Source organism: Impatiens glandulifera, chromosome 3 (assembly GCF_907164915.1).
Source record: "Impatiens glandulifera chromosome 3, dImpGla2.1, whole genome shotgun sequence".
Classification (NCBI taxonomy): Eukaryota; Viridiplantae; Streptophyta; class Magnoliopsida; order Ericales; family Balsaminaceae; genus Impatiens; species Impatiens glandulifera.
Window position 1 is genome coordinate 14,741,220 of NC_061864.1, and position 13,095 is coordinate 14,754,314.

The following is a 13,095-nucleotide window of genomic DNA, read 5'->3' on the forward strand; positions in this document are numbered from 1 at the left end:
AAAAATGTTTTTTCAGAATATCATAGCACATTCAGTGTACATAGGAATGAGTAGATAAATACTTTACAAAACTTGTAGGACATATTTGTATTTATGGGTCACAATGAAGTTTAAGATTGAGGTAAGAACTGAGTACTGGTCATGGATCCACCGCCTAAAATAAATAGGGCATAAGTGTAGATTTCCACCATCTTTTTAAAACACTACACAAAAGATGTTTTGCCATAAAGTTTCTAAAACTATATGCAAGCAAAAAATAATAAGAGAAAAGGAGTGGAGTGTTCAACTCCTACTCAATACTTAATTATTAAAACAAATGTTGCAAAACCATAAAGACATTTGTCGTTCAAATTGTTCAACATAATCAAATTTCTAGTAACCAAAAATAACAGAGTAAATCCATGAAAAGCCAGAAAAAAGAGAAGACATTTAAAAGAGTAAATTATCCCAATCTAACTAACCATTAGAACCTGCAGACAAAACAGAAACTCATCATCTTCCACCCTCACCAAGTTCAGAAAAACACTTAGTCGACTTCCTCAATCTTGGGTCCTGGGCCGCCTGAGGAAGGTGGTGCATCATCATCCATGCCACCACCCATATCAGGGCCACCAGCACCTTGGTACATCTTAGCAATGACCGGGTTACATATTCCCTCAAGCTCCTTCACCTTATCGTCAAACTCATCAGCCTCAGCAAGCTGGTTGTTCTCCAGCCATTCGATCGCCCCATCAATAGCTTCCTCAATCTTCTTCTTATCAGCCTCCGCCAGCTTAGAGCTAATCTTCTCATCCTTGATAGTGTTCCTCATGTTGTAAGCGTAGTTCTCCAAAGCATTCTTTGATTCCACCTTCTTCTTGTGCTCTTCATCCTCGGACTTGTACTTCTCAGCCTCTTGGACCATCTTCTCAATATCCTCCTTTGACAACCTTCCTTTGTCATTAGTGATTGTGATCTTGTTCTTCTGTCCAGTGGTCTTGTCCTCAGCAGAGACATTAAGGATACCATTAGCATCAATATCAAAGCATACAGTAATCTGAGGAACACCCCTTGGAGCTGGAGGAATGCCAGAGAGTTCAAACTTTCCGAGAAGGTTGTTGTCCCTCGTTCTTGTCCTCTCACCCTCGTAGACTTGGATAAGGACACCCGGCTGGTTGTCGGAGTACGTAGAGAAGACTTGTTCCTTCTTGGTGGGAATAGTTGTGTTTCTCGGGATCAAAACTGTCATGACACCTCCAGCTGTCTCGAGACCCAATGAGAGAGGGGTAACGTCCAATAGTAGAAGATCTTGGACCTTCTCATTGCCCTCGCCACTCAAGATGGCAGCTTGAACAGCTGCACCATAAGCAACAGCCTCATCAGGGTTGATGCTCTTGCAAAGCTCCTTTCCGTTGAAGAAATCTTGAAGGAGCTGCTGGACCTTTGGAATTCTGGTGGACCCACCGACAAGAACAACATCGTGGATGGTGCTCTTGTCCATCTTAGCATCCCTCAAACACTTCTCAACAGGCTCCATACACTTTCTGAATAAATCCATGTTCAATTCCTCAAATCTTGCACGGGTGATGGTCGAATAGAAATCAATACCCTCAAACAATGAATCAATCTCAATTGTTGTCTGAGCGGTCGAAGAGAGAGTCCTCTTCGCCCTCTCACAAGCTGTCCTGAGTCTCCTGAGAGACCTGGGGTTTCCACTGATGTCCTTCTTGTTCTTCCTCTTGAACTCTTGTACAAAGTGGTTGACCATTCTGTTGTCAAAATCTTCACCACCCAAATGGGTGTCTCCGGCAGTAGCCTTCACTTCAAAGATACCTTCTTCGATTGTCAAGAGAGACACATCAAAGGTACCACCACCGAGATCAAAGATAAGAACATTTTTTTCACCGACGCTGGTTGCCTTCTTGTCCAAACCATAAGCAATGGCTGCAGCAGTGGGTTCGTTGATGATACGCATGACATTCAAACCAGAAATAACTCCGGCATCCTTAGTGGCCTGCCTTTGGGAATCATTGAAATAAGCAGGGACGGTTACAACAGCATTCTTTATTGTGGTACCCAAGTAAGCCTCAGCAATCTCCTTCATCTTGATGAGGACCATGGATGAGATCTCTTCGGCAGAGAATTGTTTATCCTCTCCCTTGTAGTTGACTACAATCATGGGTTTGTCAGCTGGGCCAGCAACGACCTTGAATGGCCAGTGCTTAATATCGCTCTGTACTGATGCATCACTCAATCGCCTACCAATCAATCGCTTGGCATCTGTTACAAAACACAGAAAGTTTAAAAATTGTACATGAAATTATAGTTTCAATCCCAAAACTACCCTAAATTGAACACACCAATTCTTTCTAAGCCATCAGAACAGACTCATCAAATGAACAGTTAATATAAAGTATCTAAAGAGCATGGTGAAATAGTAATGTAAGGTTAATAAAAGCAAAGAAAAAATTACGCATCCTCATACAAAAAGGGAGGACATGGGTATATACATAAACTCATCTATCAACATATGGATGAAGGAGAAACACGAATACGCGTACTCATCATCTTTCCTTGGACGAGTTGTTAAAATTAATGAAGTATTATAACAATGACCATAGAGAATGTTTTCTACAAATATGAAGTTCAGATCTAAATCCGTAGACATAGGAATGAAGGAAAAACGATCCCTTTCAAACACTAAACATTGATAAGATTTCAAATCTATTAACAAACACAACCCTCAAAACAAATATTCAGATCTATTCGAAAACAAAGAATAAATCTTACCGAAAACAGTATTGATGGGGTTCATCGCAACCTGATTCTTGGCTGCATCTCCGATCAAACGCTCTGTGTCGGTGAAGGCGACATAGGAAGGCGTGGTCCTGTTGCCCTGATCGTTGGCGATGATCTCGACACGGTCGTGCTGCCATACTCCGACACAAGAATAGGTCGTTCCGAGATCTATCCCGATTGCTGGACCTTCTCCCTTTCCGGCCATTATAGATCTTCTTCGAAGCTAGGTTATGCAAATAAGAATTTGAGAGAATGAAATAATAATGAATATTGAAATCAGATGTTGTTTATGAGATTTTGCCTCTACATCGCTTAATATTTATATATCAGCTAAGAAGGTTCTAGACTGAGATTAGGGTTAAGAATTTTCTAGAGTATACTAGACAAAAATAATCTTCTAGCATGTACTAGAGGAAAAAAAATATTTTTAATAAAATAATCAATTATTAATTTACTATGGTTTATAATATATTTAATAAAACTTTTTTTTAAATAAATATTTATTATTCTAATCAAATAAAATATAGATATATAATAATTTTAATATTTAATTATTAATGTAATATTAAATTCTTAAAATTTTAAAAATATATATTTTAAATTTGGAAAAAATATTTTAAAAGTAAATAATATATTTATATAAGAATATAATATTTTTTTAAATACAGACAATAAAGAAAATCAGTAAAGGGATAAATATCAAATTAATTTTTTTTTTTTATCAATTTTAACAATTTTAAATATATATTTATATACTATAAAATATTTTTAGAAAGGAGTAAATCAAATTTAATACTTTTTTAATTGAATTTAACACTCATAAAAAATAGTTGATAATTTAATTTAATTTTTTAATTACAAAATAGATTAAACAAAATATGATTTGGGGCCAAATTAATTAGATCGAATTAATAATTAAAATAAATTAAAAATAATTATTATAAGTCAATTTAATCCATATTTAAGTTTGGAGTCAAAATTATATTAGGATTAATTTAAATGGACTGTATAAAATTATTTAAAAATTTAAAAAAAAAAAATATATATATATATATATATATATATAAAAGGAAATAAAAATAAAATAATTTTAAAAAGTAAGAAAATTAAAAGAGTTAAAGTATTTTGTAAAAAAAAGAAATATATACTTCAACTTTGAATGGTGTAATATTGGTCCATTATTAAAATTTTAGTCTAAAGTGAATGCAATAATCAAAATGTTAAGCCTCCAATCTAACTTCTACAAAAAAAAAAAAAAAAATTGCCTTAAAAGTTTTCTCAAGTTTTTTATTTTTGTTTGAAATATTATGTAAAGTTTTAAACTTGGATCTAGATCATCAAGATGCTTTATAAAGAGTTTAAAAGTTTGCTCCAACTCATAGTAAGCTTCAATTCACGTTGTAATTTAAGTTACGAATTCAAATTGAATTTTTTGTGTTTTAGTTCGATCAATCTTCAATTTTGTTTAATTATTCGTTTATTTGATTTAAATTCGATCCTAAGATCATTTTGAAACTTTCTATCGAAATCAATTTGAACATATTAAGTTATAATAAGAATACCCAAATTAAATTTTGAAAAACTTCAAAATTGAGTTTATATTCTCGAGCTGTAACTTAAGAAGCTTCATAATACATTAATAAGATTCGTGTGTGATTCACACAGATAAAAATATAAATAAATAAATTAATAAAATAATAATAATAATAATAATATGTATTAAATGTTTAAAATTATTAATAAATCGCGAATAATATATTAAAATAAGAAATAGAACGCTCTCATTCAATATTTTATTCACTTCGGTATAACAACTTATTTTCTCACATATCTCATCAAATATGTTTTTTTTCTGAATGAACCTCTAACCTCGTGACTTTACATTTTCACTTTGGTCAATCAAATATTTGATTCTTATTTTTTAATATTTAACATCATGATCTCACATTTTGGTCAATCAAATATTTGATTCATATTTTTTTAATCATTTTCAATTGATACCGGTTTATTATCCATCAGCAAACCACATCTCAATCACACTTGGTTAAAGTATTGTACTTATTTTTGTTATGTTGTAAGTTCGAAACATACATATAACATTTTTAATTAAAATATAAACAGGTCAACCCACAATCCAACTCAAGTATCTATTTAATCTCACATATATATTCAAATTAATCACAACTCTCGACCCGACAATTCGCACACTTTAAAAATTAAGCATCATTATATATATATATATATATAGATTGGTTGGTTAAAAAATTGAACTTATATTGTTAAAATGTCTCGTGTTTATCAAATTTAGTGTTGAATTTAAAATATAAAGTCTTAATTAACCTAGTTGGTTAAAATGTTATATTTGTTTTTGTTAGGTTGTAAGTTCGAAACATACATATGATATTTTTAATTTTATTTTTAACCGTTTTAAGTTTATGGGCGGATCAATCCACAATTCGACCCAAATATCCATTACTCTCAAAAATATATCCAAATTAACCACAGCTCTTGATCCGACAATCCGAATATTTTAAAAATTAAGCATCATTATATATATATATATATATATATATTAGTTAGTTAAAAAGTTGAAGTTGTATGGTTTAAATGTCTCGCGTTCATCAAATTTGGTGTTGAATTTTAAATATAATTTTTTATAGCCTAGTTGGTTAAAATGTTGTACTTGTTTTTGTTAGGTTGCAAGTTCAAAAACATACATATAACAATTTTTTTATTTTTAACTGTTTTAAGTTTATAGGCGGGTCAACCCACAATTTGACCCAAGTATCCATTACTCTCACATATCTATCTAAATTAATCACAACTCTCGATCCGACAATCCGGACACTTTAAAAATTAAACATTATTATTATTATATATATATATATATTTGTAAACATGTTAGGAGTATTTTCAAATCAATTTTGACCATTCAAAACATGTTTACTTGAAACTCGAAATTTTTAAAGTAACGGTAAATTTCAGTTTCATGAATTAATTCAAACTTGGCTCCAATAATGTTTTTATAATTTAAACCAACTCTAATAAACTTATAAACATATGAAAGTTATTGGTAATCTTCAAATGCTGTTCAAATGTCGAACTAAGCTAAAAAAAAATTCCCACTTTTCCTCCAGAACTTTTCAAACCTGATTTGGCTTCTCCTTAACGAATTATTCTTCAATATGATTGTGGATGTGTTCTACATTAATAGACGAAGAATGAAGGCGGTTGGCGAAATCTCAAAACCTGCACAAATGTTCTTGAAGGCTACCAAGGAATTCTGCCTTGGCTTGGTTTTCAACCTAGAAACCAGCTAGACATGTCTTTCGACTGAGAAATCTTGCGAACTACCGGGAAAATGCTCGAGTGAATGAGAGTCAGCCTCCACGTTGATTGGGTGCTCCGAATCCAACCTAAACTCGTGCGTCCGACCCATTTCGGACCCGAATACCTGCCTAAGGACATGTTTGTTTGGGTTTTTTAATTTTAATCGTTTTTTAAGACTATTTTTTTAATCCGAAAAAATTTAAAACGATATTAAAATATTTTAGAATATTTTCATAAAAAATATTTTAACAAAGTATGTTTGAATTTATTTATTAATTTTAACATCCTTAACTAATATTTTCAAGTGTTTTCCTTTATAATTTTTTACATCAATCAATAGCAGATACTATCATTTAAATATTATTTTAAAGTTTTAAACGGAAGAAAAACCAATAAATGTCTAGAACTTGAAATATAATTGGTTAAGTAAAATGTAACAAAATCAAATTTAAAAAAAAAAAATGCCAAAATTCTATAAGGTAGAGACCGTTTTTAACGGGCACGAATGTCATCAAATATTGAACTCAATAGAATATCTAAAAAAATATTACGTTTATACACATATACATGTATTTTTTTTATTTTCAATCTAAAATCAATTGACATATATAATCAAATAATAAAGTTTTTTAAAATTAATTTATGGTTTTCCTTAACCAAATTTTGGTTTGATTAAATCTAAAATTGATTACAAAAATTTATATTATTATAATTAATTTTTAACATCAAAATATATTTTTGTATAAATATTTTAAATAAAAAAAATTCAACGTAAAATATAAACATAAATTTCCGGGAGAAGGAATTTTCTGGCGTTACATTTGTGTAAGCGTATAAATTTATAACAAAAAGAGAAAACCTAACCAATATCATATTAAATCACTAATGGTATATTAAATCACTAATGATCAGGGAGCTAAAATTTTATGGCAAATGGTGCAGCGAATAATGTGACAATGCATTGTCATCTTAGAAATATGACGCATATCAATTTATCTCTTTAATTTTATATTTTAAATGTTATCTAGAAATATTTAATATTTTTTCTCTTTAAATTTTTTATTATTTAAAAAAATATTTTATAATTTTTCTCTTTAATTTTTTATTATTTTATTTTAAATTGAATCATTAAGAGATAAATTATTAAGTACTAAAATAATATATAATTATAAATGAATAGATAAAATAAAATATATATATATATTTATATATATATAAATGTTGAGAAGAGAGAAATATTAATGAAAAGAAGATGGATAAATAAATTTTGAATAATGTTTAGGTATCCATTTTAAATTCCTAATCACTTTTTCATGTAATTCCGTTACACTTTTAAACCACAACTCTTAAAAAAAAAATCCTAAAACAAATACTTTCATCAAAAACATTTATTAATGGCCCATTAGTTAAATTCATTTAAGTTTAGTTCATTTTTTTTTTATTATTGGGCATATTAGTTAAATTCATTTAAATTTTGTTCATGTAAATTTTGTTCGTTTTATTTTGCATTTGAGACAAATGTTTATTTTGTCCTGTCCAAAGTAAATGGGGGTAATGTTCTTCTTTTAGATTTTTTAATAGAAGGAACCATGAGCAGTATTATATAGCATTCTAACTTAATGGAAAAAATCAAGAAACTCTAACTTAAATTGACTTGTCCTCCACTCAAAGGTTTTTAGCATATTCCATGTTTTGAAAAAACATCACCTAAGAAACAAATGTCTTTTCATTCATGATTGCGATAATGTTGAGTTAGCAAGTTTGGAATGTCAAAAGAAAAAGGAAAAAGGGATGTATCATGGAGAATTAAAAAGGAAAGGAATAAACATCTACTTCAAACAAGCATTAATGTTCAAGAAGATGAAAACAAAAAATATGAAAACAAAAAATATGCAGTGAACAATTAAATCTGATCATACTAATAATTAAAATTCAATGTTCCAATACAATAAAAAACATAGAAGTTCCAACAAAACAGTACATAATCCAGTTTATAATGTAACAAAATATAATAGCAAGACCTTAAGAAAATAGCAGAACCATAGGAACCTGCAGACAGCAAAATTAATAATAATAAAAACTCATCCTCCATCCAAGTTGAACTTAGTCGACTTCCTCAATCTTGGGCCCTGGACCGCCTGAGGAAGGTGGTGCATCATCATCCATGCCACCACCCATATCAGGGCCACCTGTACCTTGGTACATCTTAGCAATAACAGGGTTGCAAATGCTTTCAAGCTCCTTCATCTTGTCTTCAAACTCATCAGCCTCAGCAAGCTGGTTGTTGTCCAGCCATTGGATCGCCCCATCAATGGCATCCTCAATCTTCTTCTTGTCAGCCTCGGCCAACTTCGAGCTGATCTTCTCATCCTTAATAGTGTTCCTCATGTTGTAGGAATAATTCTCCAAAGCATTCTTAGCCTCAACCTTCTTCTTGTGCTCCTCGTCCTCAGACTTGTACTTCTCAGCCTCCTGAACCATCTTCTCAATGTCTTCCTTTGACAACCTTCCCTTGTCATTGGTGATGGTGATCTTGTTCTTTTGACCGGTGGTCTTGTCCTCAGCAGAGACATTAAGAATACCGTTAGCATCAATGTCAAAGCAGACAGTGATCTGAGGAACACCCCTTGGAGCTGGAGGAATGCCAGAGAGTTCGAATTTTCCAAGAAGGTTGTTGTCCCTAGTTCTTGTCCTCTCACCCTCGTAGACTTGGATAAGGACACCAGGCTGGTTGTCTGAGTAGGTCGAGAAGACCTGCTCCTTCTTGGTGGGAATAGTAGTGTTTCTCTGGATCAAAACAGTCATCACACCTCCGGCTGTCTCAAGACCTAAGGAGAGAGGGGTAACATCCAAGAGAAGAAGATCTTGGACCTTCTCATTTCCTTCACCACTCAAGATGGCAGCTTGAACAGCTGCACCATAAGCAACAGCCTCGTCGGGGTTGATGCTCTTGCAAAGCTCCTTTCCATTGAAGAAATCTTGAAGGAGCTGTTGAACCTTTGGGATTCTTGTGGAACCACCAACAAGGACAACATCGTGGATGGTGCTCTTGTCCATCTTAGCATCCCTCAAACACTTCTCAACTGGCTCCATACACTTTCTGAACAAATCCATGTTCAACTCCTCAAATCTTGCACGGGTGATGGTCGAATAGAAATCAATACCCTCGAACAATGAATCAATCTCAATTGTTGTCTGAGCGGTGGAAGAGAGAGTCCTCTTCGCCCTCTCACAAGCTGTCCTGAGTCTCCTGAGAGACCTGGGGTTTCCGCTGATGTCCTTCTTGTTCTTCCTCTTGAACTCTTGAACAAAGTGGTTCACCATTCTGTTGTCAAAATCTTCACCACCCAAATGGGTGTCACCAGCAGTAGCCTTCACTTCAAAGATACCTTCTTCGATTGTCAAAAGAGACACATCAAAGGTACCACCACCAAGATCAAAGATAAGAACATTCTTTTCACCGACGCTGGTTGCCTTCTTGTCCAAACCATAGGCAATGGCTGCAGCAGTAGGTTCGTTGATGATACGCATGACATTCAAACCAGAAATAACTCCGGCATCCTTAGTAGCCTGCCTCTGGGAATCATTGAAATAAGCAGGGACGGTGACAACAGCATTCTTTATTGTGGTGCCCAAGTAAGCCTCGGCAATCTCCTTCATCTTGATGAGGACCATGGAAGAGATCTCCTCAGCAGAGAACTGTTTCTCCTCACCCTTGTAGTTGACAACAATCATGGGTTTGTCAGCTGGGCCAGCAACGACCTTGAATGGCCAGTGCTTAATATCGCTCTGAACAGATGCATCACTCAGTCTCCTACCAATCAATCGCTTGGCATCTGTTACAAAACAAACAGATCTTAATCATTAAGTTCTACAAAAGAATTGGTACAAGAAACTGTTATGTAAACAAAAACTACTCTAATTAAGCACACAAATCATGTATAAACCCATGATAAGAACATCAAAGAACAATCATTTACATTAATGGCAACTCATTCTCGACTTCTCATACAGTAAATGTTTAAACATGTTAACACTATTTAATAATTTCCAAAAATTCATAAAAGGTCCTGATATGCATATATGCAAAGCCACATCTATCAAATTAATTTAGTAGTATTATGAACAAATTTTGAATCTTTTCTACAAATAGGGGGAAAAATTACATTAAAAACAGTACCCAGTTGTTAGATTTCAGATCTACGGTCGGGAACGCAAAGACAAACACAAAAATCGCCAAAAATATTCAGATCTGAAAAATCTCAGGAGAAAGAATCTTACCAAAAACTGTGTTGATGGGGTTCATGGCAACCTGATTCTTTGCTGCATCTCCAATCAAACGTTCGGAATCGGTGAAGGCAACATACGACGGCGTGGTCCTGTTGCCCTGATCGTTGGCGATGATCTCGACACGATCGTGTTGCCATACTCCTACACAAGAATAGGTAGTTCCAAGATCGATACCAATGGCAGGACCTTCACCTTTGCCTGCCATTACAGATCTAGATCGAGAAGAAGATCTAGAATAAAAAGAATTAGCGAGATTTGAAAAGCTAGAGAAAGAATTGTCAAAGAAATAAGATCTGGTTTATGAATTTTTACACTCACCCTCCCTCTATAATTTATACAAAACATATGAGAAGGTTCTAGAGACCGGCAGAAATGTCCTAGGGTTTGAAAAATCTAGACTAGATATTACCGTTGGATTAACTTGAATCGAATGGCTAAAAACGGCTATAATAAAATGCGGAAAGATTTTATAAAGAGTCGGTAAAGGGCGGCGGCTTCTAATACGTTTAGGATGACCTAATTATATTTGTGTTTCTTTTTTTCTAATCAATATTTTTATTAAACAATCCAAATATTATTAAAAAAATAATAATAATCCATTTATTAATATCATTCAATTATTTATATTTTTATATATTAATATAAATATATAAAATAATTATAAATTAACTAAAATATATTTTTTAAATTAAATATTTTTATATATTTTTATATAAATATTAATTAATTATGATGTTTTTTTAATTAAATATAAAATATATTTATTATTTTAATTAAAAATTATAATTAAATATGTAAAATAAAAAATAATTATTTATAATAAAAAATATATTGATATTACATTTTTTAATATTATTTGTTTTACAATTTGTTTATCTATTAAATTATAAAAAAAAAATAATGATTAAATTTAAACTAATATTTTCTTTTTTTCTAATTAATATTTTTTTTTAAATAATCCAAATATTATTATAATAATAATAATAATCCATTTATTAATATCTTTCAATTATTTATATTTTTATATATTAATATAAATATATAAAATAATTATAAATTAACTAAAATATATTTTTTAAATTAAATATTTTAATCTATTTTTATATAAATATTAATTAATTATAATGTTTTTTTAATTAAATATAAAAAATATTTATTATTTTAATTAAAAATTATAATTAAATATGTAAAATAAAAAATAATTATTTATAATAAAAAATATATTGATATTACATTTTGTAATATTATTTATTTTAAAATTTGTTTATCTATTAAATTATAAAAAAATAATGATTAAATTTAAATTAATATTTTCTTTTTTTCTAATCAATATTTTTTTTAAATAATCCAAATATTATTAAAATAATAATAATAATCCATTTATTAATATCTTTCAATTATTTATATTTTTATATATTAATATAAATATATAAAATAATTATAAATTAACTAAAATATTTTTTTTAAATTAAATATTTTAATCTATTTTTATATAAATATTAATTAATTATAATGTTTTTTTAATTAAATATAAAAAATATTTATTATTTTATTTAAAATTTATTATTAAATATGTAAAATAAAAAATAGATTGATATTACATTTTTTAATATTATTTGTTTTACAAATTGTTTATGTATTAAATTATAAAAAAAAAATAATGATTAAATTTAAACTAATATTTTAAAATTAGTTTAAATAAAATTAATAAAAATCGTTATAATTATTTTATTAGAAATAATTAATAAGTTTGGTTAGATTTGGGTTCTTGGTGGGAGTAAATTAAGATAATAAACATTTTTTTAAAATCTTTTACCATTTGAATTTATGGTTAAAATTATATAAGGATGTGGTTTGTTTTAATGGTTTCAAACTTCATTATAACACTAAAAATTAACAATTTCTGAGAGAGTTTTTTCACTTAATAATAGTCATCTCTCATAACTCATATTCCTCTCTAATTTCGAGTGAGATAATAAGCTAAAATGGTAACATGGACTACAATGCATTTTAAAACGTCGATTTATACTAATTTTGACTTTTTTAGAGTCGTTACTTAATTTCCTATTCGAGAAATTAAGATAGAAAAATAAATTTGCGTATTTAAAAGCATTTTAGAGATTATGTTCTTGATTTAGAATTTGATTACACGTGAGAAAAAGTTTCAGAGCTATGTCTCACGTGTATGTCTTTGTCACATGACAATCTTTACTTTAAGCTTTTGGTCATTTAAAAAAAACATTTTACAACTCGTTTATTTATTCAATCCTAGTGAATGCGTCTAAAGATAAGTTAAAGACCAAAGATGTGTCTAGTTTTGTATTATAAATTAAAATGAAAAAATGAAAAAGATAACTTTATGAACAAAAACTCCGTTCATAATGAACTTTACGATGTATTGGTGATGCGTATATAACGCAATGTATTGGTGATGCATATACAACTCAACTTGAGTAGTAAGGAATTTTAAAAAATAATTTTTGTATTCAATTAAATATTATATTTGTTGAGGTGGCCTAGGCAGGTTGAATACGAGGTGGCTTCAAGTTTGAACATATATAGTGTCTCTGTAGTTGGCTTTGGGGTTGGCATATAGGATTGTCTATTCCTAAATCCCCTTTATTCCCTTGTCCATATTAACAGAGAGAAAAGTGTATTTTTTTTTAAAATGACTATTTTATCTCCTTAATTTCAAAG

The 13,095-nt window shown here is 30.2% G+C and overlaps 2 protein-coding genes across 2 annotated transcripts; both read right to left on the bottom strand.

Moving 5' to 3' along the window:
* Window positions 1-308: 308 nt before the first annotated feature.
* LOC124930733 (heat shock cognate 70 kDa protein 2-like) lies at window positions 309-3,072 on the bottom strand. Its single transcript, XM_047471080.1, has 2 exons — window positions 2,770-3,072; window positions 309-2,259 (listed from the first exon to the last, which is right to left on the bottom strand). The coding sequence occupies exons 1-2, from the start codon at window positions 2,981-2,983 to the stop codon at window positions 527-529; spliced, it is 1,947 nt and encodes a 648-aa protein (XP_047327036.1). The 5' UTR covers window positions 2,984-3,072; the 3' UTR covers window positions 309-526.
* Window positions 3,073-8,018: 4,946 nt separating this feature from the next.
* On the bottom strand, window positions 8,019-10,699 carry LOC124930732 (heat shock cognate 70 kDa protein 2). The gene is made up of 2 exons (XM_047471079.1): window positions 10,390-10,699; window positions 8,019-9,944 (listed from the first exon to the last, which is right to left on the bottom strand). Exons 1-2 carry the CDS (start codon window positions 10,601-10,603, stop codon window positions 8,212-8,214), a joined length of 1,947 nt encoding a protein of 648 aa, XP_047327035.1. The 5' UTR covers window positions 10,604-10,699; the 3' UTR covers window positions 8,019-8,211.
* Window positions 10,700-13,095: the final 2,396 nt, after the last annotated feature.